Source organism: Sander lucioperca, chromosome 19 (assembly GCF_008315115.2).
Source record: "Sander lucioperca isolate FBNREF2018 chromosome 19, SLUC_FBN_1.2, whole genome shotgun sequence".
Taxonomy (NCBI): domain Eukaryota; kingdom Metazoa; phylum Chordata; class Actinopteri; order Perciformes; family Percidae; genus Sander; species Sander lucioperca.
The window spans coordinates 10,092,302-10,120,168 of NC_050191.1; the positions used below are offsets into that span (position 1 = coordinate 10,092,302).

Below are 27,867 nucleotides of genomic sequence, written 5' to 3' on the forward strand. Positions count from 1 at the left end.
TGCCTTGTTTATTTCAGATTATCAATTTATACTATTCTTGTCCAGTGTAGTGTCCAAGGTAGTGGAACCTAGTTTATTATAATATTTTGCTAATGTAGACTGTTGTTGTTGTTGTTATTGTTGTTGTTGTTGTTGTTGTGCATACCTTGTTTCTTGTTCCGTGACATGGTGATGGATTTCCATTGTCCATCATTGTGGCGGTTAGCTGATATGGCACTGCCAACCCCTGACCCGAGGTCAAAGTTCACCTTCACCTTGCCCTCCGACAGCTCCAGGGACATAAAGTCCTTCTACAGAGATGGCAGGGGTGAACATGTTGTAATGTACTGACAGATGATATCTAATAATCATGCAATAACTGTTTTGGAGCAATAGGTTGAAAGGTTGATTTACGTTTATCATAGGGTTTAAAAGGTTTTATTACCCAATAGGCTGAAGAGCTTTCTAAACTGTGGTTCAAATTTAAATATGGGAATTAAAACTAGATTTCACATTACAAAAATGCATTCTGGGCATTGCGCCTAAAATATTTCATTTAATGCAGTTAGTAACCAAAGTTTGGACACATCAGTATACAGCGTCTTAACTTTGTAAAACTTTGAAACTCTATATACAGTCATATGGCATGGGTACTAAAGCCTCTGTAAGTCGTGGTTATTGTTTGTTGTTCTAAAATGTGACTTTATCAAACCTAAAATATCCATATTATTGATTTGATTCTACATCAGTCTTAGTAAGGATGGTACCTGTAAAATATTAAGTATGCAAGTAAAGAGTTTGTCCTGGCTATCAGTCCTGATATTTACATGGATTATAATCATTTGGCTTTCATACCCTTGTTCATCTTCATATTGTTGCATACATACCATATCTTCAGTAGCCAAATACATGAGCAGGGATTCGGAGGAAAATGTGCGGAACTTGAAGGTCACAGTGGAAACATTGGGGTTCCACCTGGTGGGTCGTCCCACTGCGGCGTAGCCCTCACCATCCAGCTGAACTGTCCCCTCACCATCTGAACGCTGGGGGCTGAAACAACATAGATAATAGTCAATTTTACTGCCGCTTTATTTCCCATTCAACTGTCAAAGGAGTTTGAAATGTCACAAAAATAAATTGCAAAGTTGCAAAGATGATGAAGTGGCCTCTTGAATATTAAAAGATATGTAAAAAAAAAAAAAAAGGAGGAAACTTTGTAAAAGATATATACCTGACAACACATCCTTTACAGTCTCCCTGTCTCTCTCTGTAGTTCCACAGTCCAATAGGTTTACCATCCAAAAAGGTCTCCCCCATGCAGCCTGTGAATGTTGTTGTTCTTACTGCATCTGCTTTCTAAAAGATAGGAGGAGGAAAATAATGAGAAAAAGACAGACAGGTTTCTCGATGATTTTACACACAGACAAAGAGGGCCATACCTTGACAGTGCCGAGTATTCCTCCTACAAACAGGTAGGCGTTCTGGTCGACGTCCAAGATGGTGTAGTCTGTGGGCGAGTTGGCACTGGCCGGGGTCGGCATCATACCAGCCATAGAGCCTTCCAGAGGATATACTGATATGGTGCCATTCAACCCATTCCTGGAGACGGAGAGAAGGAGAAAACAGAGCGGCTTTGATGATATTTTGTTTCTGTATTTCCTGGAAGACATTTACAATGACTGAAGATGTTGCAGACGCTTGGAATCAGTTTTTATGAACCCTTTGTGCTAAAGATGAATGATAGAAACCAGTTTGTAGCACTGGAAGCTCTGAGCTGTAAAGTGAAATTAATGCCCCACCTTGGAGTTTGTTTTCAAAGCAGGAACAGCATTTCTGTGTCAAATATGGGGACATTTTTAAGACTTATAGTCTGTGTGATCCTATTGAAAAACACATTTGGGAAATCTCTCGGATGGTAATACAGGTTGCAGGTGGGGCGTCTGCTTGGTGTGAATGTGTCTAGTGTTGGATGGTCTGTGTACAGCACCGCTATAGGTTTCACAGAGAAAAACTAGATTACACTGCATCTACTTAATGATGTCACCCTACTGTCAAGGCTGTAAACTCTTGATTTCCCGAGTGAAACAACATGTTTTCCACCGCAGCATGAATGAAATGAAGTCCTGTGGTTGTTAGCTTATTTGCTGACACTATTGGTTGTTGTTGGTTGGATTAAGTTGTAGTGAAGGTTAAGTGAATATATCAGTCCCACACCTCCACAACATGATGGTACAGTAGCAAAGTAAAATGTATGAAACATGTCCAATCAAGTTTCTTTTTTGACATTAATAAAATTGTATTGCTAAAATGTATATTCATTCTTCATGTTAAGACAATATTGTACTGTATCTCAGTGTTTCAGTTTCTATCTTAGACTCCAAATACATGCATGTTCAAGTAATACAAAGCCAAAAGAAAAATGGGAAGAAAACACAAATGAGCTGCAAAAAAAAAGCTCAAAATAATAAAGACAAAGTAATAATATTAAAACATGTTTTACGATGCAAAAGTCTTCTTTTTATTAAATCTAATTTGAATCACTACGTTTTGTTTGAACTTAAAAATAAACATATAAATAATGAGGTCTATAAATACTCTGTGTCTGCATTACTACTGTTGCTGATGTTTATCATAGAGTTGGACCTGGATATACAGTATGAGCTAAACATTGGCATGTAAGTGTATGTATCTGCTCAATGGATTTCCTTTGTAACGCCACTTTCTGACATTGTAAGTTCAATTTGAGCATGAGCAGTGTATCATCACTATGCTCCTCAACATTCCTGGTTCTCCAAGGTAAAACGTAAGATGTGACTGTTCTTTGTACTCTAGTCAACATGAGAAACAAGCCAGTTTGTATAAGAAACACTGTATATGTGTTAGAGAAACAAAGCATGTGCATGTATGTATGTGCAAACTTCTTACCGAGACGCCTCTATTCTGTGCCAGTTCCCATCATGGATAGTGTGATGAGGATATTCGACCCTCCCCACACCTGAACCCACATCCCAGAGGAAATTCACCTTCCCCTTACGCATCTCTAAGGCAAGGAAATCAACCTGAGACACACAGGAGACATAGGCTGAATGCACTATATATTATCTGTTTTTAAAAAATGACATCATGCAGTACAGTATATTGCTTGCGATAAGTCATCATGTCAACAAGGCATTGAAGAAAGAAAGGAAGGAGACAGGAGGGGGAAAGGGATAAATAAAGATGCAACAAGAAAGCTGATCTATTTTTGTTATTTAGGTTCAGTGTACTGTATCCAGAATCTAATTTTAAACCACATTACTTTAGAAAAACATGTAAGGCCATCACATATACAGATGCACTGTTTGTCTATTATGTCTGGGGTGGGTTTTTTGTGTACATGTATTAAATGGGTACTCTATGAATTTAGTGTTGCACTGCCATTAAGTTGGGGGGTCTCATAATAGACAAATGTCCTGACTTTAAATCCCTAATATAGGTCAAGGTCCAAAAACACATCATCTTACATGTGTGAAATCAGGGAAGTTACCCTTTAAATGTGAAAGGGGAAATGACATGGTAAACCTGGGAGGATATTTCCCAACTAATTCAACACTTTGTGAAGGTGGTTATGGTAGCAATGTTACCAGAAATTGAATTGGAGTTGGGAGGAAAACATGGTGAAAGTAGCTTTGTCAGCAGTGGATTTACCCACAACCAAAGTTTAATTTTGTTGTCTCCAGGCCTTTCATTCTGCTATTAATGTGCATTGTGAATGACTGCACTGTAATCAGCAGATAAAACAGGTTGAGTTTAGGTTTGATTTCAAGCAAGATATGCACACTAATCAGACCTCACAAGTCTCAACCAGAAGTCGTCAGACAAACCTCTGGCCATCAGGTGTAAATACAGTGCGTGAATCCAACTACTAAGCAAAGAATGAGCTGGGGAACATTCACTTTAAGTCAAATAATGCAATAAAAGAGTAGTGGTTTTGTTGTTGAAAATTGTATAATGCGATGCCTCGCCTTTGCTCCTGAGATGCAACACCATTGGCGGTAATGCAAAAAGATGATGATTAATAGGTATTCAAAATCTCAATTTGTTACTTACTACAGAGAACCTTATAGAGTATTTATCATGTAGGGAATAGTGAGTGAGTGAACGGTGGAGCGACTTCACACCCAGCTATGGTCTATTTTGAGGGTACAAAGGCTCAGGTTTTCTCCATCTGTTTCTATAAGTGGATTTTCACAGGATTTTGCAATATTTTGATTAATGGCCGTATTACTTATGCATGAGCCAAAATAAATAATAAGAGAATTTTGAGCATATGCTCTCATCTGGATGCCATCTCTGAAGTACACACTCACGCACACAGAGCATTATTATTCATATAGTATTATGCACAATTAGAGATTATTAGGGAGTTGCAGTTGAAGACACAAATGATACACATATACACACACATAACTACACACACTTATCTTTCTAGTCTCTCCAGGGTAATGGCTATTATTCATTAGCACAGATCACAGGGCAGCATCGTTATTATTCAACTAGCATTACACACTATTAGTGAAATGGTAGAGGTGCACACACACACACACACACACATACACACACACACACACACACACACGCACGCACACACACACACACACGCACACACACACATGCGCGCGTTCAAGACTTCCCAGTCAGATGAAGCAAAGCAGTGATTTCTCAGGGGAAATCAGGATAAAGCAGATAGCAACATAAACTTGTTGTTAATTGCTGCTGCTCCTTAGGACACACACACACAAATGCATGAAGACGTGCCCACATGCACACTTAGGGATCATGAGTGGTACCTTAAAACAGCAGTGTGCTATGTTTATAGCGGTGTTAGTGAGTATGTGTCAAGAAGTATTACCGTAATTATTCCCATATTAGACAAATCGCTCTGGGAGTGAGAGAGAGGAACACAAGTGTGTGCTTCTCTCTGTGCATGTATACTTCTGTGTGTGTGTGTGTGTGTGTGTGTGTGTGTGTGTGTGTGTATGTGTTTGTATACATACGCTTTTGGAACACAGGTATTTTCAAGTATGATAAATATGCTACACAATATACAGCCCCTCAACTTTGTATTAAATAGGATTTATGCTTTAATATGAAACATTAAACAACATGAAAGTGTCAACTGGATTTTATATTTTGTTAGCAATAATACCAGAGCCTTATATGGACAAAATTTGGCCATTTTTTCCCAGAGCCATAAAGACAGATTATTTACCCAAACACACTAAATGAGTGTTAATATACAGCAATTCATTATTATCATGCAAATACAATTCTGATAGATACCTTTAGGTCTCTACATATATATATATATATATATATATATATATATATATATATATATATGATAAATCCCAGTTAAGTTTTGTTAATGGTGTTATCTATATTTGTGAGGACCAACTTCTGACAGCCCCCTGCCTTGTGAGATTTCTTTTGATATTTTGGCCAGATGTAATGAAAAAAGCTGATTAGCGGTTTAAGAGTACGGTTAAACATCATTTTGCTGCTCTGGTTATAGTTGAGATTAAGAGTTTTGTTTTTTAAGAGTTTGGAGTAGTTCTAACAGTGATATATTTATTTATAGACAATTTGGGGTATTTGTGCTAATTTCTACTATATACTCAGTAAATCGTATACTTACATATTTGGCTGACCCCAGGTAGAAGAGCAGGTTATCAGGTGTGGTGGTTTTAACATGAAGGATGATGGTGTTGTACCTCCCTTTCCTGATATCGGGTCGGTAACTACGGAGACAGTCACCACCTGATGACACTGATACTTTGATCTGGAAAGAGGCAGAAAAACACAAGAAATAAAGAAAATATCCACATGAAGAATTCTGCATCACAGCTTTCGTCTTGTATTTGTGTTTGATCAGGCTGAAAGTCTGTGTGTTTACAACTTACCGAGTTAGCTTGTTTCCTGGCTTGGTTGATCAGTTCCTTGATTTGTGAGATGTTTCGCCTCAAATTGTCCTGCAGCTTTTTGATTGGCTGCAGCTTCTCCAACAGCCTGTCAGCTTCATCCTCTAAATCCTTCACTTTAGCTCCTGCAGCGTGGACTAAGGGGGGGGAGAGAGAGAGAGGTAAAGTACAGTAGTGATACAGAACAGCACAGTAGTCATTATCATCAACACTATACAGTGTATTATAGCTGAAAGAGCGTGGAGAGCTAGCATGTAAGGAAATGTATGGCAAATGATGGCAGCTGAGGAAATCATCAATATTACTCAAAGAAGGAGGAGAAATATGGAGGAAGAGCGAGAAAGATGGAGAAGCCAGCGACCGCCGAACAATTAGTGTAGCTCAGCATTCAAAGAGATCCTTTTTTTACACAGTTTGCTTTTTTATATTGGAAAGGCTTGAAACTGAAAAAGACAGAAATTGAAAAAAGACAGAAAAAATAGATAGCAATAAGAAGAGAGTTCCATGCTTTGCAGTGTGCAGAGCTGTCATGCTCGAGCAGAGCAGAATGGAACGGAGATTATTAGAAGCAGCTACTATTTACTGTATAGCTATTAAAGATGGTCATAAAACTAATGGGTGGTGCTCCAATAATGTTGTTGAAATCAGATCATTTTGACATTGACTTGGCCCAAAACACCACATTAACACAATGCTGTTGATGATACTGTGTTTTTGTGGTGATGGAAAATGTCCAACAAACTAATTATTTCCTAGAAAAAGCCAACAAATGCCTCGAAATTTGTGCTGGCAGGGAGGTAACATTACTCTCATTATCTGGTAAATACAACATGTTATTGGTGCACCACTTATAATAATAAGTGCATATACTAAGGTAATTTAAATATACATACTGATGGCTGTGGGGATTGAAAAAAAAGAGAGACAGAGAGAAAGATGTATCAGTTTTCGGTTGAATTCACCAATTTATGTGACTCTGAGATAATAACTTATTTTCAAAAAGCCAAAAGTTAAGATAAAGCAGACATAATTACAGAGTTTAGAGATCTTTCAATTGGCACTTAGGTTTCAAGGTTTAGGAGATAAAACAAAATTCAGTAAGTAACGATAAAGAGGAAATAAATTAATGGTGTCACACAAAAGCAGTTCAATAGCAAAACATTTTTCAGAGAGTGGTAATAGATCAGTCACTTTTTCTAATGGTTTAATATGTATTAGCCAATCAAAAAGGAAGTCTTTATCAATGCTAAACAAGTCCACAAAATGTTTACTGGAATATCCAAAATATAGGATTTTCCTGCTGCTTTTACTTACTATTACTACTAGACTATGCTACTATGTAACTAGCCAATAGTGAAGACATTTACTGTTTTTCTCTGGGTCCTGAATCATCTGATTGGCTGCATTAACAGTGTCCTCCAGCTCGCTGTAGTTCCTCTTTAGGCCATTGACTCGCAGGTTCAAATCCCCAAGACGCTCCAGGACGTCTATGGCGGTGGCGTTAGCATCTGCTGCTACAGCCTTTGTGGCTGCTAGCTTAGCTGCTGTGTCTGTCAAGAATTTAAAAAAACAGAAACCTAAAAGCTATACAAATTATATACATTTATCAGTGGCATAGCATTACTAAGTTTGGACCAATAGATGGGTTTTGTCATGTACTGTGCTGCAGTATATACTATGCAGATAAGTACTAGTTTATACTTTATTATTAGTATGGAATATACTGAATCTTCAGTCTGTTGTACATCTAATCTATGCACACTAGATAGTTTTGCAATGTTCTATCATTTGCCTAAGACGATAAATAAGACTATCCTGCTGACTTCTGAAACACTTCTGACATTGGGAGCATGTAGTATAGAGAGTGCATAAATGCAGCATAATTTCGTCTTTGTTGGCTACTCTGGCACTGGCACCCTGCCTCTGGAACAGTCTTGCTCACCTCATGTCACGGGACTGTTCCAAGTCCTGTAGATTTCCAGACATGAAGATCAAACTTTTTTTGTTGCAAACAGTGTGATACAGTAGATGATCATGGTGTTTATGATTGAAACTGTAAACCCCTCACGCCAGCGGATAATCACTGCTGAACTTCAGCCCTAACCAAACATCTGATTTTGTTACCAGGTCAGGTAAATCCTGTGAAATTCAGACTCGCAATCTGACTGTGACATGTTCCGGTGTTGTGTTCACTCACTCACAGGAATTTAAACTGGAATTAAATAAGTTGTGTTAACCTCTGCCTCCCTTTCACAATTTGTAGTAGCTGCATTTAACAGTTTTTTACGTGTTGATCCAAACACGACCATGTGCATCAGTGTGGTTCTAAAACCTCGCTATCACTGCAGTGCATTTCTGTGTGTCTGTGAGTACTGATATGTGTCAAGTTGAGTTTACCAGAGCAACTGACCTCTATCGGCACACTGATATTGATCCACTCTCTCTTTATCTCCCTCCCACGCACACACTCATGCACACTGTGTATTTGTGCTGTGTAGTCATACCATTGGGGATAGCGTTGAGCGTTGCCATGGTTCCGTTGACAGCTTTCAGCAGGTCTTTGGTTTTGTCTCTCGCTGCTTTAACTCTGTCCTTCAGCCCGGCCACACCATCTGCATTCTCTACACACACACACACACACACACACACACACACACACACACACACACACACACACACACACACACACACACACACACAATGATGATTATTGGTTTGATTTGAAGTCAAGGTGGCCTACTAATAAACACATCCGTCACCTCCCTAATGGGAAGAGTGACATTGATTGCAGTTTAACTGTTTCAAACTTGTGTACACTATATGTATGATATTACTGTAATCCATTTAAAGTATAGACTACAGCTCCTTGTACAACCATTATACCCCTTTCACACCGAGGGCTCATTCAGGGTTGACTTTGTGTTTGAAAGGGCTAAACCGCATTAAATGACTCGGTTTCGCAACCCAGGTACAATGTGAATTGCACACGACCAAGGTTTCTAAAAACCGGGCCGGGACTAACTATGTCATTTGTTGGAAATGGGGGCAACAACTACATGGATGTTGTCTCATCTGACCCTGGTCATTGGTGTGAAAGATGTAGTAGCCTACCTCTATACGCCTATACTGCCCGGCGCATATAATGTATATGTTCTATATGCAATCTAACACACGCACACTCTCATGGTTACCTTTGACATCATTTTGAAGTTGTTTAGCTTGGTCCAGCAATCTGTGGCTCTTCTGAAGGGCACCTTGAGCTGCTTCCTTTACTGGGACCTCTGGATCTAAAGCCTAAATACACACGCACGCACGCACGCACACACACACACACACACACACACACACACACACACACACACACACACACACACACACACACACACACACACACACACACACACAGTCTGATAAAATCTGTGCTTAACATGCCTTTACTAAAAATACTTCCAGAATAATTTTGATCCCACACATGAATTAAAAAATACGTTTCATGACACATAAGAAGGTGCAGTAATCTGCATATTACCTTTCTGTAAGATCAAAGCACCACTACTTTGCATTGCTAAATGATATTCTAAGAAATGCATTCAGTGGACTTAACTTCTCCTCGCATTAATTCTGTACCTTCAACCCCTTCTTTCTTTGTTTCTCTGCCTGCTTTCACTATATTTTTAGCCCTTTCTCCCTCTGCCATTTAGCTCTTTCTTGCCAAAGGGAAAATAAAACGGAGGTGAAAAAATGCAAACAGGGGGGATGAGTCAAAAAGAAATGGGTAAAATGTTGGTAGAAAGAAATGAACAATAAATTGGCACACAGGCCAAAAAAATAAAAAATAAAGAATATAGAGGAAAATAAACTATTATAGAATAAAGGGGGAAAATAAACAAGTGTTTGGAACAAGAACAGGGAAAAAAGAAGGGAAGCAGAAAATAAAAAGAATAAGGAAAAAAAAGGAAAGAGGCAGGAAAAGGGAGATTTCAGGTGTGTGTGGTCATGATAATGAAAGAAGAAGAGGGGCGGAAAAAAGAAGGAAGAAGAGGGACAGAGAAGTGCTTTGATCTCTCAGCCATGACTAATGGAGAGCCAAAGCTTACATTACTGTTACTGCATGCAAGACACACACAAACACACACACACACACACGACCAAACACACACACACACACACACACACACACACACACACACACACACACACACACACACACACACACACACACACATACATACGACCAAACACACACACACACACACACCACCACCTCTTCTGCTGAGAGTCTGGATAGCTAGAATGATTGTTCTTAATTAACAGTATGCAGTACCTGAATGTGAGGTGGATTCCATTCAGCATAGATATACATTTCATACAGTTCTGCGTGAAGGTTTGCTGTTTACAATCGTGCAATAGAGAAATTATTGCAAAACACGGAAAGGGAGACTTATCAGGCATAGGATGTTTTTCCCATGATGAATTAATAACATTCATACTTCAATAAACCCTGAAGGAAACGGCTGTTAAAAGTTAGAAATTGCTGTTTTTAATTTAGTCAATAGGTGTGTGCATGTGTTTCTGTGTGTGTTGGTATATGTGTCCACTTACCAGTGCCAGTGCCTCACTTGCCCTCTGTTTGGCTGCCTTCGCCTCTTTCTCCGCTGCATCGACATTTGCTTTAATGTTGCTATAGGCCTTGAAGGCAGCTGTTGCGTTGAAGGAGAGATTTCTAGCTTCAGCCAAAATACTGCGAGGAGAGAGAGAGGACAAAAGAGAGAAGCACGTTTGGGTAAGTAATAAAAAGCATTTCCCATCATAACCTCATTTATGTTATTGAACTCAGAGATTGTCAAGTTGGTTTGTACTTTTCTAAAAACAGTTCTGCAACGACACCTCTGCCAAAGTGACTTAGGTTTTTTGGATCAATGGTCTAAAATACCATATATATTCAATTAAGTACACTGACCTCAGGGAAAAGACTAAAATCTATTATATCCAAAACATCCCGCTTTCTTAACAGCAGAACCATTCAGCTTCTCAACGGATCCTCACCACTACAACAGCACCTCACGGCTACAATGCACTGACACTTTGTAACTCTTGACTGCACTGACTCATAGGGTGCCCTTCAGCACTGGCACTTTACTTTTTTTAAACATATTTATCTATTTTATTATGGGATAAATGGTATGCATTTGTGTGTGTGTGTGTGTGTGTGTGTGTGGGGGGGTGGGGGGGTGTTGTGTCTATATAGTATGTGTTTACATGTGTTTTTATTGGGTATGGACTGTCTTGCTATGAATGCTTTGGTTTTTTTTGTGTAATGAGCACACTGCACCAAATTCCTAGCAACTTAGTTGCATGGCAATAAAATATTGAATCATGAAAATAAAGTATTGAATCTTGAATCTTGACATGAAAGAGAAAAAAAGAAAATATTCTCAGTTGTGTTAATATTTACCCATCCAAAATGGCAGCAGATTCATTCAGCTGCTTGGCGTGTTCCTCTGCATCGTGCACGTGATTAGAGAGGCTGCCGTCACTTAAACCGTTGGTAAGGTGACTGACTTTATCATCCAGCTGGTCATGAAGAGGACCCAGCTCTCTTCCCATCTCCTCCAAATCCTACAGACAGAAAACAAAAGTTCCCCCTTTTGCTAGACGACTAATTTGAATAGCTTTCTGTTTGTATTTACTGCTGCCATATTGTCCATGATAATATCCTTGCTAATTGTTTTAGGTATTAATTATGTATTGCCATTCAAATTATTTGGATCGAAGAAAGAACAGAGCAGACAGACAGAGTCAAAACACAGAGAAACGTTCTCATCCTCCTACAAACTCTTCTTTCCTGATGCCAGAAGACACAAAGTAGACCTCAGGTGGAACATTCAACAGTAGATTAGTAGAGGTTTCAAAGAGTTAGAGGGGAACTACAGGTTTCTTATAGGTTGACTTTAGTACCTCTATCTCCTTGTTGATGTTGTCAGAAAGCTGGTTTGCTTCACCCAGTAGACGTTCTCCTTCTCCAAGGACCTCCTGTGCTTCCTGTTTCACCCCGCTCACTGCAGAGCGCTTCCTCTGCGAAAAACAAACCAGGATCAACAGCTGCACAAGATTCAGATGCGCCAACGCATGAACATTAGAGCCGCAAACTAACGATTCTTTTTCATTACCGAATAATCTGCTGGTTATTTTCTTGATTTATCATTTAGTCTATAAAATGTCACATGAAAATTCCCATTACAATGTCCCATGGCTCTAGGAGATCTAATCAAATTGCTTGTTTTAAGATCTTCAATTTCTTATCACATAGGACAAAGAAAAGCATAAAATCAACACTTGAGCAGCCTGAACCAGGAATCATTAATAGCCATTTGTGCTTGAAAAATGACTTAATCGATTATCAAAACAGCTGCTGATTATCTTTCTGTATGCTGTTTGTCTGACTATTTCTTTAAACTCAAATGAACATACAACACAGTGCGTGCCTTGTGACAGAAACATTTCTGGGATGATGGCATGTGTGGATTGTATATTTCACAAGATTTCATGGACAAAGCTTCTTTTCTACTGAAACTATTTGTCGATATGTTCATACCAACCGTTGAGTTGTTTTTAGCCAATGAATATATTTCTATCACAATTTACAAACAAAAACTGCCTCAAAATGAGCTTGACTGTTTTCACAGATTATCATGTCATGAAGTGTTTAATCCCTAAGGAACAGATGTGCGGATGCAAACCAGTGGGATAGAAAAGTCTGTGTCAGAGTCTGTGTGGATGTTACAGTGTTTTTGGTCAGTTCACTGAAGGCAAATCTAAATTGAAATTTTGATTCCCATAATAATGGCAGAGCAATCACTCAGGGAAATTATATTTTTTTTCTACAGACTATTTCTAAAAACCTCTTTATGGTAAAAAAGGATTTCCAGTTATTGAAAATAACCAAAGCAATTAGAGGACACGAGGGTCACGCAATTGGTGATTTGATTAAATAATGTATGAACTCAGTATAACCCTGCAGTGTATTGTGTGCATATTCCACTTTCCTTACTTAAAGCCTTTCTTTATAGAGTAAAAGACTGCAGGGTCAGGGAGAGACAAAAACAGTTCTAAAGAAAGCGAAAGATGGAAGAGTGCACTGTATGTGTGTGGGATCACTGCAGAATGCTTCCTCTAGGACATGTATCATAATCTTCTAAATGTTTGTTGTTTTGCTCTGTTAGTGCTGCCTGTGAGCTTTCCTTGATGATGATCAGAAAAAGGATTAAAACGCAAATAAGAACACATAGTGAGATTAATAGATGGTTAGATGCTCTGCTCGTTATGGTTCTTTAAGAGAATTAGGACTTTTTAATTTAAGGAGACCAAAAGTTTAGATTGTCTTATGTGTAAAATCACAAGTAAAATAGACTCAATACCCCCAAAACAGGAATCCATTACTCAACCGGGCCCTCGACTCATTTCAAAACTAATGTGATAAGCCAGCCAATTTACATGGATTATAGTAATATAATAATGCAGAGAATAAACATAGAAAAACTGGAGACAGGTCTCGTTCCTCTCTTTCAAAAAAATCAGGTCAGTTACCGGTCATGTGTAGATCAGAGTAACCCAATAGTGCTGACCATCAATGTTAGTGTCTTTCTTTTACACAAGAATCTTTTATCTATTTATCATTTGCTTGCCAAAGTTAACATCTAACATGACATCATTTAATTAGTAAGTCACTTAAATAGTAGTTAATTAGACTACACGTTATTGACAAAACAGCGGTCATGAGTATAGAAATGATTTAGCATTCAAGCACATTGCCTTCTGACTGTGTTTGTGTATTTAAAACGTGTGTGTAGCAGCGTATGATTTTGTTTGTGTATCTGTACCTCCAGGGCTGTAAGGTTAGCTTGGTTTTGTTCAGCCAGTGAGCCAGCCTGCCTGGTCTTTCCCTGTGCAGAGTGGAGTAGATCCTGGGCCTCTTGGAGCTTCCCCTCATGGTCTGAGAGCTTCTCTTTTATCTAGGGAAGCAGATGTGGAAGCATTAAGTTAATGTCATTAATTTGGGGGACATCGAAGACAAAAGAGTAAAGATAAGAAGTTATAATTACCTCTGCTTTTAGGTCTTCTGTGGCCTGATGGGGGTCGCCAAATAATCTTTTCACTTTCTGATACAATTCCTCTGCTAGGCTGGAAGAACGAGGAAGGGAGCGATTAGAATTTTAACATTTATATTATTGTTATTTAACACAGCCTTATTCACGGCTTACAAAAGTGGAACAGTGGAATAAGTTAGTATATGTGAATGCAACAATTCACAGAGGAGAGTTATTGTGATGCGTGACAGAGCCTCTGCTAGTGCAAAGACAAGAATCACTCCATATTACTGAATGTTGAAATGTTGGAATGAAACTGCAGATTTTCTTCTATTGATCCCTCGGGCTAAGTTAGATTAAATTGTGGCAGTGTATAACATTTCAAATATCGTCACACTAATGTGTGTGTGTTTGTATGTGACTGGCTAGACGGATGAAGCAACATGTGCTAATGTACATTGCAATACGGCATGCTATGTTAATTAGAGCAACAGGTAAAACTGGCAGAGAACAAGATTCTATAGGATAACTAAAACGTAACCACTGCAGACATGGGCCTTATCAGTTTGTGTGTCGGATGAACATATTCTAAGGCATAGATTTGACTGCAAACAGTCATGAGGCTTTGTTAAAGGGACATTTCATCAATTATTCACAGCTTTGCTATGCTGTTCTCACCCCAACTATAGTCCAGTCAGCAGATTCATGTGGAATGGATCATTGTGTGAATATTTACAGTGTTGATAGGCTCTGACCCCATCACTCCCCACAAGGAAAAACCTAGCTGAGCAAGGCTGGGAGTGACAATAATAATTGTCTTTCTAGGGGAAGATAGCTTTCAGAGGAGCGCCGTGGTAGCAGCCATGCAGCAAAAGAATAAGCTGAGCAATGATGGCTTAAGGATTACGCCATCAGAAGCGCTTGTTAGACGTTCGAACAGCTTCAGAAACCCCCTCCCCCCACACCTTTCCAACGTCTGATTTTGAACTTTCAAAAACTGACGATACAACATTCACACCCACCTCATGTAGCGATTGGCCAGCTGTGTGGGGGTGAGAAAGTTGTCAGGGTTTGAGCCCACTTTTGTCATTCTTTACAAAACTTTTTTTGTCATTTTGTGAACTGAGTGCAACACTATGAATGAAAATTCACTTACTAATTCTGAAAATATACACTGTTATCCACAGATTTAATCAATTATTATGCCTTGCCACCGTCTATGACGGCGTCGTACAAACTAGTTCTTTGCTAGCATAACCCGGCCCTTAAGTATACCGTCATTATGAAAATGGTGCGTTAAGATATATGTTGCAGTGAAAAAAGTATGCCCAAGTTGATTGTCTGAACTAAATCGTAGGCTTCGCTTCAGTTGATCTGCCCATCAAGGTTTGCAATGCAGCCTTTAGTTCATTCCAAATGTTCTAATCATTATACTATGCTTTGACATGATGTTTTCGAAAGCCTTCTCACTCTGGAAGTGTTTAACAACCATATGTTTACCAGTGTCCCTTAATGAGCCTTATTTCTCACCTTCAGCATTAATTAAGAAAATAAGGTTCTAGTTTCACTCACTCACTCAGAGGACAATTTCACACAATTTAAAATATATAACATATGGAAAACATATGAATATGTATCTTATTATTATATAACTGTGCTAGCTTTGTTCATTTTGCTGAAGCATTCCTTTAACATGTGTTGATGCTTGTGTTTTTCTCTGCTGCTCTGGTTGAAATCTCCCCTCAGGGTTCAGTAAAATAATCAACCGCAGACTGACAGACAAGTCATTCAGTGGCAGTGGCATTTTCTCTTTGTCTCTGTTATTCTCCCACTCTCTCCCCCTACCACTCTCTGCCAATCTGTCAGTTGTTCTCCTCTCCCTCTATGACTTTCCTTCTCACTACACGTTCTTTGTATGCCTCTCTCTCCGTGTCTACCCCTATGGCGATACAGTACTTTTAATTAACTCATCGACCTCGTCAACATTTACTGCTGAAAGAGACAGAAAGAAGGGGAGAAAGGAGGGATGAAGAGAGTCGACTACTAATTCCATCAAGTGCCTTGAGAGAGAGAGAGAGAAAGTGAGAGCGAAAACAGTGAGAAACACTTTGTTAAAACATCAGCAGAAAGTTGTGGCTTTAGGATATGTAGCAATCAAATATCTGCTCAATGGAAGATGTTTACCCTTGATGTCTCCTGTGTAAAAAGAAGAAAAGAAGAAAAGAAAGACATCAAAGAAAGAAAAACAAATGAAAGGACCGGTGGTTTTGCACTATTGAACCCCTTCACTGTACTACACATCATGTACACTCTACATCACAGCTAACCAGTCAGCAATGAATGTTGTGTGCTGTTGCTGCATTTTTTCTAGCACTCGAGGCATCCATTCCTTTCTGTATGATGTGAAAATCAATTAGACTCTAATTGAAACAAGTTTCAGAGTGAAACTTCACACAGTAAACAATAAAGTTTGCATTCATTTTGTCATTATCAATATGAGGTAATAGTGCATAGTTTTCAAATAAATATGCACTTCAACAGCTTTGAAGGCATTGATAATATAACTGACAAAGAATAATGCAGAGATGATGTTAAGGTGATATATTACACAACTCAAGTTTCATAAGTCTGCTGCCTAATTTATAAAATTTTTAAAAGATAACAGAATTTGTTGGTTGCATGGAATACTAGGAAAAATACACCCAAATATAAAAAAAATGTGCAACATGCATTTAAAAAAAATACACATTTATGCTAGTATAGTTACCATGCTGGCATTTTTAGGCTTTCTTAAGTTTGTCATTTTGATAGTGTCAAATTGTCGCAAGCTTAAAAAACTGAGATTTTTTTCCATATTGAATATTAAATGAATTTAATGCATATTCCACTTCTGTCTCTTCTGCTCTCGCTCTCTCTCTCTCTCTCTCTCGCTCTCTCATTGTGCAAGTTCAGCAAAAGAAAAAGTCTAGTGGGGAAACAGCCCGCAGAACAACAAGCAAGAGGTGGAAAAGGGGGATTGAATCCCAGCAGGGACAAAGGCAATCTGAGACACACAAGGTGAATGTATTGGCATACAGGTATGAGTGAAAACAAAACAAAAAAAACAGAAAAAAAACAGCAGGTAGGTGAAAAAAGTGTGGTTCCATGCAAACAACAATGGTGGAAATTCTGGTCAAATCAACCAACAAGACTTAACAAAAAAAAATAAATAAATAAAAACTCTTAAAGTGACTATATGTAACTTTTTAATGTTTCTGAAGCTCTGTCATTTTTCATACAATGGTCTTAAATGACCTGTAACAGCAAACTAGACTAACAGTGAAAAGAACGCTATTTTTATGTAGTTTTTAGTAAGGCATCAGCTCGGGTCCGATTTTTCCCGCTAAGTCACAGAATGATTTGCAGCAGGTAGACGGGTACAGTAACACATTCTGATGGGTCACAGATTTTTTGTAACACCGGAAAAGTGTTAGCATATCCAGCCAACAGAGCCAGGTAAAAGGAAACAGGAGATTTCTTTATATAGGCCTAATTGTATTTTAACTTTATTTTAGAAGTTATCTGTTGTAGTTATGGCTGATACTGGGGCAGGACCATCACAGAAAAGAAGGACATTAAACAAAAAACAACTAAAAGCTAAAAGGGAAAGTGAAAGACAACGGGCGGGCTTTCAACAAATGGAGACAATTATGGGGTTGTAAATGATTCAAAACCCACCCTGAATTGGCCCTCAGGTATGTAATATGTCTATTTCATTCATAAAATAACTTTAAAATGCGCAATGTGTTTGTATGTCAGTAGCCGAGATTACGTCCCCCTTCTATTTAGCGTGGACGTTTTCCTTTTAGTCCGTGTTTGTGTTGGCCTACTATTTTCTTTTCCCTTGTCCCCCTGTAACATTACTTGTGTAACGCGTCCGTGGGTTTCATGAAATGCGCTATATTAATCTAAGTTATTATCACATTGGTTGCTACAACAAACTCCTAATGCTTTGGCTCGTGACAAAGTGACAGTGATACCCGGTTTAGCTCACGAGACATCCAAAGTACGCTAAGTTACCGTATGCAACGATGCATCTGTAACTTATTCTTTTATTGTAAATGAATGACTTTCTGGTTGAGCAAAACATTCATCACAACTATGTGAACTCCCCTTAACGCTAACTCGGTAATACAGTGGGCAATACAGCACCGTAAAGAAAAGACCTTTACGACAGCAGGTGTGGTAAAAACACTACCACTTTTGTCCAAGGCGGCCGCAAGAATCAACACAAAGTGAAAGTTACATACAGCCACTTTCAGGCAAAAAAAAACACTCTCACACTTTCTTGTGTGTGGGAGAAAGATACATGACCTGTGTGTGTGTGTGTCTGTGTGTGTGTGTGTGTGTGTGTGTCTGTGTGTGTGTGTGTGTGTGTGTGTGTGTGTGTGTGTGTGTGTGTGCGTGTTTGCCCATACTCCATCTCTTCCTCGGCGATACTCTTCTTCCCTCCCAGCTGTCGTTTTCTCATCTCGGCTAGCATGGCCTGGATCTCCTCCTTCATCTCCTTAAGGCTTCTGTCTGGAGTTCCATCTCTCCGCGAGAGAGTCTGGTTCAAATCGGCAGCCTTCGACTGGAGGTCTGGACACACGGACGCACAGAAAGACTGCTGTGAGAAAACTACAGATGGATAGATTTGTGTGGTGGAATTCATACAATCACTGAAAGAATTTTTATACCAGTTTCAGTTCCAGCATCTCTGGAAAATATCTGTGAAACTTTGTATTTATCAACAATGAAAACGATGTCAAAGTATAAATATCAAGTTTCTTTGTTATAATTTACTTTTATTTTAGTTGCCCCGTTTTCTCTAATTGAAGCTGCATTAATTGAATTTTTGGCGGGCAGAGGAAGCTCAAAAAAAGCAGAGAAACACACAGCCCTGATATGTTATCACCTTATAATGCTGTTATGGTTTGCATGTGTGTTAGTCAACCATCCCAAATGTCCAAGATTAACTCTTTAGCTGTTAGATGATCAACTTTCTTCCTCAGCTAGTCGCTAACTTTGTCTGTCTTTCGTTTGGGTGCTGTGCAGGTAGTGTAAAGTGGCTTTTTAGAAGTTTTTTTGGCAGCAGTTGGCTGCTACAAACAGGGCTGAGGAGAGTGCTGAGAGGGAACCATACAGTGAACATCCAGGAAAAACCAAGGACTAAAATGATGAGCTTAAAAGAGGCTAAAGAGGCTAAAAAGCTGAGCTAGTTTGGGTGATAATTTTCCATGAGTCTGTCACTAAAAGCTACTCCTTTTGCATGGCATAAAGTTATTTCATTAATTGTTAACATAGGTGATTTCTAGTCACTGTTCCATTATCTTTTATTGTGACTGTTATTGCCACAATTCATCACACCCCCAACCGGCACCTTCAGACACCGCCTACCAAGAGCCTGGGTCTGTCTGAGGTTTCTTCCTAAAAGGGAGTTTTTCCTAGCCATTGTCGCACTAAATGCTTGCTCTTGGGGGAATTACTAGAATTGTTGGGTCCTTGTATATTATAGTGTGGTCTAGACCTACTCTATCTGTAAAGTGTCCTGAGATAACTCTTGTTATGATTTGATACAATAAATAAAACTGAATTGAATTGATGCATCAGCTCAAAACCAGATATTGAAACATTGGAAACAATATTGCTATTGTTTACAGAAATAATCTATACACATATAAACATGCAGTACGTAGAGATGTGTTAATGTTAACAGTAAACAGACATACAGTATACAGCCCTGATGGACATTCTGTCTTTGGGCTCTGCTGTCATGTCTGAGCTTTATGGCTCAAACAGAAAGAAAGACAAAATCACACCGTTTAATTATATTTCTCATTCATTTATACTCAGACACACGCTAAGAGTCAGACACACACACACACACACACACACACACACACACAAACTGTTTAATACCATTCAAAGCCAGTGATTTGGCAGACTTCATGTTTGCCCTGCTTTTATCAAATTAAAGCCAGTGAAATCTTAAACCAATCAATGATGAAACTGCACTAAAACACTCCAAGGCTCATTTAAATAAAACTGCTGGAACTTAATGAGTGTGTGAGTGTATGTGCAAGAGCAAAACAGAGAAGGGTAAAGAAGTGTTGTGAAATGTGTGTTCCTCTCTCATTTGAAATGTAAACGTGATATGATTAAAGTTGAAACTTGACAGTGTGTGTGTGTGTGTGTGTGTGTGTGTGTGCGTGAGTGAGTGAGTGTCTGTAGGTGTGTGGGTGGGCCTGTGTGTATGTGTGATTGTGGCAATGCAGCATTTCCTATCATTTGAAATGTAAACATGATGTGATTAGAGCCAAAGACTGAACTAAAGCCATCATGCTAATGAACAGCTGTACTGCATGTGTGCGCAGGCTGCATTTGTATGTGAGTGTCTGTGAGTGTGTGTGTCTCACAGCCTTATAATTACATAGTGGGATTTAAAAGCCAATTAAACACTTAAAACGTGGATAGAATCATATTATGGTATCTAGTAAACATGGAGACACACACACACACACACACACACACACACACACACACACACACACACACACACACACACACACAATGAAGCAAGAATATATTGTACACACTTTCCTGTGTGTGTGTGTGTGTGTGTGTGTGTGTGTGTGTGTGTGTGTGTGTGAGATAGCCAATAATTAAGTCTCTAATTGCTACTCTCAATCACCCAGTGAGCCACAACACACTCTCTTCTCCTCTCTCCCCCTCTCAGAAACACACACACACACACACACACACACACACACACACACACACACACACACACACACACACACACACACAAATCACTCTGAGATTAGGCAGAGGGCCAGAGAGCTAGGAGCAACAACAAAGAGAGGACAGTTTCATCACAGCCAGTCAGAATGCATTGGTTTGGTAACTTTCTTTTCTTCCCAGAAGCCGTTAAAATTTCAGAATGCGTATGAAAATTATATCACTAATTATTTGAACAACATAGTTCCACTTAAACAACTTTTTTTAACATCAGTGTGGGGTAGGGAGTTACTTAGAAGAACATTTATACCTGCTAAATCCAAGTAGGACTATACTATAGGACTATACTAAAGCTGTATAGGGTTGAGTGACTTCAAGTTGGAAAAAGACCTAGAGATTATTGAAATTTAAAAAGACTAGACTACTCATACATAATGACTATTTCCACCAACATACACAGCACATTTAGTCTTGACAGTCTGAAAGGAGCACATGTTATCATGTCACCAGGATTTCTTGTTTGTTTCTGTACCTGTAAACCTAATCTACAAATTAAAGCTTAACAAGTAAGTAGATCTTGAGTGAAGATTGTTTTGTTGAAACTGCTGTTTCCAAGTCAAGAATGAACCATCAAGCTCACCTAAATGAACTGGTTTATAAAAAATCTGTAAACATTTTTTAACATTTTGTTTGTTTGTTTTTAAAAAACTTTTATCTTTCTTATCTATCGAGACTGATGTGTAATGCAGAAAAGAGAAAAGAGAGGATTGCTAGGTGTATGTGAAAGAAAGATCTGTGGCTTTTTTATGTGGTGAGCCTTGGCAGTAACCGAGGAAGAGCTTGGCAAACCCCAGCACCAACAGTCAGAGTGACCTGTAAGGTGGCACTCCTGTACTGAACTGCAAAACTCAACAAATGTGTTCTCATGAACTCAATAAATGTGTTCCCACCAGTGTATGTACTGTATGGTCTGTGACTGTGATGTCGCAGGAGAAAAGCTGGTCACACAGCCATTGATACAGGGGTTGAGGGATGCTGCAGCTTCACTGGCAAAAAGATACTGAAGCGAACAACTATCTGCTATTTACACATAGTATAGAGAGAGAGCGAGACAAGCCCTCTGTATGAAGCTACCTCTGCCGGAGTAAACCATCTGGACTGTACCACAAAGTTCTGCCTGTGAGATAATGTTTTACTCCAGTGGGAACATCCTGCTGTAGGGCATCATTAAAACCCGAAGCTATGGATAGACATCCAATTAGTGCAAACACCATTTTGCTTGTGCGGTCTCTCTGTTACTTGCTAACTAGCTGCTAACAAAATAAAACAAACTGAATCATTGCATCCCATTATCTTGGTGGGTGATTCTTTATCACCATGGTTAGTGATGGATCCATCTTTATTGTTCAGGCAACACTTTGCACCGGCAGCTGGCACCGAGCGCCAGCAGCTGGCCATCGGCCCACCAGCCATTGTGTTTGAGCTAAGTTTTCCATTAGTGAACTAACAAGGAGACAGAAAGGTGTTTTGGTTGTCTCACTTCGGAGATGCCTCTCCGAAAGATGGGCCTAATAGAGTTAAAAAAAAATAAAAGGCTGTACAACAAGGTCTCTGCTTTTTGTTGATTATGGGTGGTAACACTGAAACTAGTCTTAATAGTGATGTCACTTTTTTCTAATCATAGTATTTCTTTTACATCAAATTCAACTAGTAAGTCTTTTCGAAGATGCTACATCTTCTTTAATTTGCTGCTTTTTAATATGTTCTGCCCGTATAATTATTCAGTTCATTAGCTTATTTTTCCCGTTTGTTCATATTCTTACCAATCCATTCTCTTTTAATGTAATAACCTACATTTTCCAAATGGATCCCTTGCATTTAATATAATGCAATGTACTCTGATAACAGATGAAACTAGTGAAACAGTAGACAGATACATCCAGAAATCCCAGTTGGCAGGATATGAAGTTAATTGGAGTAGAGGTCGTGTTCGTTTCGGCTACCTTGAGCTCCCAGCAGTGTATCCCTGATGAACTGCTCCAGGTCCTCAGCTCGTTTATGAATCCTGTCAGCATCATCCTCAACCTGCTCTCCGTCAGCAGACACCTTAGTGGCCTATACAAACAGACACACACACATTATAAAATAATAATGAACAAGTGTTGAATAACTGAACATATTGACTTCTGTCTAACAAAGGAAGGTAAAAGACGGAGGTCCTACAGTAGATGTAAAAGAATGACGGAGGATGATGGCAAGACACACATACAGTACACACACCTAATCAATATTATAGCATGTGTGTACAGTTCAGTCTGTTTATCCTCTGTTTTTCCTGTCTACATGTGGACTCACATGCCACCACATACACACAGAGATGAAGAAATTATTGACATAAAAAGAAAACACAAAGACACACATTAACCCACACACACAGACACAGAGGACCAGGAAAATGAGAGATGGATGAATCCTTGACAGGCATGAAAACACATCCTAAGTCACACACACATACAGAAAGAAAGAAAGACAGAAAGAGCAGGTAATTATTGTTTTGATTTGACAAGGCCATGCTATATCATTTTCGCTGGGGTGTGTGAGTGAGTGAGTGAGTGAGCATGTGTGTGTGTGATGGGGTGTGGGTGATCATCATAGCTGTCAACAAATGTCAAGGCCCCAGTCCCTAAAAGGGTGTAGCTTGACAGCGTGACACAGTGTTATTTTTCTCCACTTGGCACTTAAGAAGTGTTTTTTATATAGATTCTTGTATTCTGTATGAGGGCAAAGACATAGAAATGCTTTTGCGTAAATATGTTTGATGTAAAAAACATTAAAATTCTTTGAAGCAAAAACATTAAAAATCCTTGTTTACAATACTTTCAAGCAAGCACAGATTCCTTAATTGGTCTACCAGGCAGGGGCCCAGAAGCCTAAGGTACCCTTAAGAGCCTCTGTTTCTTATATCTGTGGGCTTTCTGGTGGGTTTCCCAATTGTTGACCTGCTGCTACTGACATGTTGATTGACTGAATGATTGCGATGGTGTTTATTCTTGTCTGTCTATTTTTTATGTGACTGGTTGACTGCAAAATTGAATTCCCCTAACGGATAAATACATTTGTTTGAATTAAATTGAACTGAAATCATAAGAGTAGCGATACTAGGAATGACCAGATCAGGATTTATGATCCCAATCCTGATCTAGATCCAAATCCTTTCAAATGCGGTTGTTATTCTATTAATATCTATCCAAGGACCCCGAAAGGTTCAGTTTTATTTTGTATATGCTAATTTAATTGAAAACTTGTTTTGGAATATGCACCAATTAAAGTATGGCCCTGTGGCGTTCTAGACCACTACTACATAACAAGTGGGTTCCTGTGTTGTTTATTTAGTGCACACACAAGAAAGCAAAAAGGGCAATTGGAATTAACATCCTGCCTTGGGTTTCATGTTATTCCGCTGATTGGCAGTTGATGGTGCAAAGAAGTAAATGTGAGCATAACCTTTGTTTGTTAACAAGAAAAACTATAGAGGGAACTTGCTTTATTTCCCAATCCTGAAGCCCTGTCTTGAAGAGGAGCCCTGTGTCAAAACCCAGTTTAGAGACTTTTACTATTTGTTATTATCAGTTCTGACCCTTGATCAACATGTGGTTGAATTGGTTTCTGTACTGCTTGTATGCCAATCAGCGTGCTGCAGCTGGCTACTGGTTTATGCGTTGTCTCTATTGTAATGCACAGCTTGTTGTAGAAGACTTGTGTCTTTGCTGTTCTTTGTACATTAGTGTGGCCCTTCTCTATGATCTCTCTCCCTGCCACAGTCTTTATTTGCTCCATATCGTTAGAGACAGACAGAGAAAGAGGGAAAAAGATGGATAAAAATAGAAAGGAAGACAGACAATGACAGAGACTTAAGTCAAGCCAAAAGAATAAAAAACAAAAGTGTTTGTACCCTGCTGTGTAATTGGTCCATCTCAACGACCAGTGATCCCAGGTTGGAGTCGGCCAGTTGCAGTAATCTCTCCGGAGCTCTCTGAGGTGACAGCATGTGCTGCAGGAGAGAAACAGAGAGATGAAGGAATTACATAGAGAAATGTCTGACACATTTTGGCCCAGGGCTAGGCTTTTGAACTGCCTGGCTCTGTGCTGTAGAGCCAAAGAGAAGAGGATGAGCAAGGGAGGGCAGGAGGCGAAGGACGGAAGAAAGAAATAATCAAACAGAAAATATATCTAACAAATAAAAGTCAATCTATTTGAATTATGTCACAGTAAACATGATAAGAACATAGTTCAATTGTGAGAACGACATTATGGAATGCTAATGCAACCACAGTTCATAACTTATCAAAATCCATTTAAAACATGGTACGTGTTAATCAAATTTGACAGCAGTGTGTGCATCATGTTATTGACGATGCAAATGCTCAACAGCTCCAAATGGTGATTTGTATTGAAGAAAGACAGATTGAGAAAATTGAGAAAATTCCTAACATTTTGAAAACACTTGAAAACGAGCTCACTACGAGACGGCAATGAAATGACAATGTTCCTCTGAGTAGTGCGGGTTGAGTGAGCTGAATGAAGAGTGTGCCATCTCATTGCACTACCAAGTATTGCAATAACTCTGTTTTGATTACATACAGCCTTTAATATGTTCTCCATATCTGACTTTAAAATGTCTACTTTAAAGTTTTTATATCAAAATCACAAATGATTCTTTGGACGTTTTCCTAATTGTTTGTTAAGACATGAGTACATTCAAAGCATTTCATACAACTGATGATTGGCCAAACCCCTCCCCCGGAACAGCAATTATTTGATAATATGACAGATTACAGATTAGTAAAATAAGAGTTATGTTAGAAAGAAATGATCTACACTGCAATACTGCAAACGAATAATGCTGTTTCTGTCTTCTACATTAAAGACTCCTTTCATAAGAGTCTCCTTTAAGTCAGCTGGGAACATTAACAAGTCAGCCAGTGACAGTGTTTTCAACCAACTGATGGAGCTAAGGTTAGCTACAGCTGATCAAATCTGACAGCTACGCGTCATTTTAGCTGGCAAAATTGCCGGTTGCCGGCAAGAAATTAGTAGCCTGCTTTTGTCTTCTTATGCCTGACATCAAGGAGCCATTGTTTTAAAATTTAGAGTGGTTAACATGGTACTATTATCATTGTAAACTGTATGTGCTGTGCTAAAGTGGAAAACATGACAGACGTAGCAACATAAACTAAATGGGGTGGGGCTTTGCAAACTGTCCATTGAAGACATCAGATAATTGAAATTAATTTCATCAGTTAGAATTAAGACGAGTTAAAAATCATTTGAAAATATCCTTTTCAACCAGGCAGAAGCCAATTTTACCTTGAGTTCCTCGGTCATGTTCTCAAAGCGGTACAACACCCTATAAGGTGGTGGGAGGGGTGTGGTCAGGGTGACTTCAGTGATGATGCGATACAGGCGGTCCATATCACTGATCAACAGACCCGAGCACTCATCATCACAGGCTAGAGAGACAAATAAAAACACACATTTAGACACAGCTAGAGTGTAATGAGGCCAGCAAAACCTATTAGAGGTTTACAGATGGTTTGCTTGGTTGTGTGTGTGTGTGTGTGTGTGTGTGTGTGTGTGTGCGTGTGTGTGTGTATACTTCTGTAGTTTGACTTGGCAGAGAGAAATGAGGGAAAGAAAAATGAGGAGAAGAAACAAAGTTATATGTATTTTTACTACTCAGTGTGTTTTTCTATGCCTTATTTGTGAATCTGTAAACATATCAGTGTGTGATCATAGTGACTGCTTGTGTTTTTGTGTTTAAGTGACTCTGGCATCAGAAAGACAGGGCTGCCGATGCATGAAATTCAGCACAGAGAGGCAAAAGCACCTATTATGAGCACACACTGCAGGCTAAAAACACACAAACTAATGCACAAACACACCAGGGAATTCACTTGGATGCGTGCATACACATTTTTCTTTATCGTGTGTGTGTGTGTGTGTGTGTGTGTGTGTGAATTTCTCTTCCCTTCTAAAGCCCGAGGCTGATTTATTGCAGAAATTAAAATTTCTGACAAGGGAAATCAAAGATGAATTAAATAAAATAAAAACTGTTTTGATTCTATCAATCTCTGACAAAACCAGACACACAAGTACACTAATGCATCCATGCAGTCACGTGCACACACAGAAAAAAACACACACACACACACACACACACACACACACACACACACACACACACACACACACACACTTGTACAGTAAATCCACAGTACATTGTGTGAAGAAGTAAAAAGCTGTTTGGCAAATCCAAGCTATCCAAGATACTAGCTTAATAAACACGTGATTGTTTTTCAAGTACTTGTAGAGACAATACAATCTGTGAATTGGGCAGGCAAGACGCTCGCTTCTGAGACGCTCCCAGTGTGGTATGGCGCGTGACAGAGGACGAAACAAAACCACAGCGCAGCCGGAACGCACCACAGATGCGCCTGGTGGAACATTTTATGCTCAGTTTAGTATACTCATGTTTCACACTGGATGGACTTCATTACTAGACGGAGCTTCCAGGTCTGAACAAGGATGTTCAGAAGGGTCTGAAAAGTGGGGCCAAATCTAATTTCCAGCAGAGGGTGACTCCACTGGTTGCAAAAAGAAGCTAGCTTGTATACTGTAGAAGTCTATGAGAAAATGACCCTACTTCTCACTTGACTTATTACCTTAGTAAACATTTTCAAAACAAGGTTATGGTATCAATCACTCCTTTTAAGTCTTCTTCAATACAGAATGATGTTCATTTTGTAAATTATGGTCCCATTTATTTTAAAAATGACGATAAAGCAGGGGATGCTTTAGGGCGTGTCTACACGCCAACCTGTCAATCAGGACAGAGGCTTAGCCATGCTAACCATTGGCCTTGTGTATATTAAAATAGCTGTGAACTTGTTTTGCAGTGTTGTCCATATTTTCTTTAACTTTTATATATTTGTAATATATCTGCCTGTTGTACACTCTTTGACCAAAACTTTGCCTTAAGTTGTATATGGAAACTGAATTTTGATGAGGGCCAACAATGCAGT

The 27,867-nt window shown here is 39.0% G+C and overlaps 1 protein-coding gene across 9 annotated transcripts in view; it reads right to left on the bottom strand.

Moving 5' to 3' along the window:
* lama2 (laminin, alpha 2) overlaps window positions 1-27,867 on the bottom strand; it is a 205,925-nt gene that overhangs the window by 22,904 nt on the left and 155,154 nt on the right. For 6 of the 9 annotated variants that reach the window (XM_031321901.2, XM_035995245.1, XM_035995244.1 and 3 more), the window contains 20 exons: window positions 26,153-26,295; window positions 24,738-24,836; window positions 22,789-22,900; window positions 18,484-18,646; window positions 14,042-14,120; window positions 13,820-13,951; window positions 11,898-12,014; window positions 11,395-11,558; window positions 10,542-10,680; window positions 9,131-9,233; window positions 8,444-8,560; window positions 7,307-7,489; window positions 6,833-6,838; window positions 5,922-6,076; window positions 5,657-5,800; window positions 2,905-3,038; window positions 1,419-1,578; window positions 1,211-1,335; window positions 867-1,029; window positions 146-290 (listed from right to left, as the gene is read on the bottom strand). In XM_031321901.2, coding sequence (XP_031177761.2) covers window positions 146-290; window positions 867-1,029; window positions 1,211-1,335; window positions 1,419-1,578; window positions 2,905-3,038; window positions 5,657-5,800; window positions 5,922-6,076; window positions 6,833-6,838; window positions 7,307-7,489; window positions 8,444-8,560; window positions 9,131-9,233; window positions 10,542-10,680; window positions 11,395-11,558; window positions 11,898-12,014; window positions 13,820-13,951; window positions 14,042-14,120; window positions 18,484-18,646; window positions 22,789-22,900; window positions 24,738-24,836; window positions 26,153-26,295 — 2,583 coding nt within the window. The remainder of the gene's footprint in view (window positions 1-145; window positions 291-866; window positions 1,030-1,210; window positions 1,336-1,418; window positions 1,579-2,904; window positions 3,039-5,656; window positions 5,801-5,921; window positions 6,077-6,832; window positions 6,839-7,306; window positions 7,490-8,443; window positions 8,561-9,130; window positions 9,234-10,541; window positions 10,681-11,394; window positions 11,559-11,897; window positions 12,015-13,819; window positions 13,952-14,041; window positions 14,121-18,483; window positions 18,647-22,788; window positions 22,901-24,737; window positions 24,837-26,152; window positions 26,296-27,867) is intronic. The other 3 variants (XM_035995247.1, XM_035995246.1, XM_035995241.1) reach the window with 1 other exon arrangement.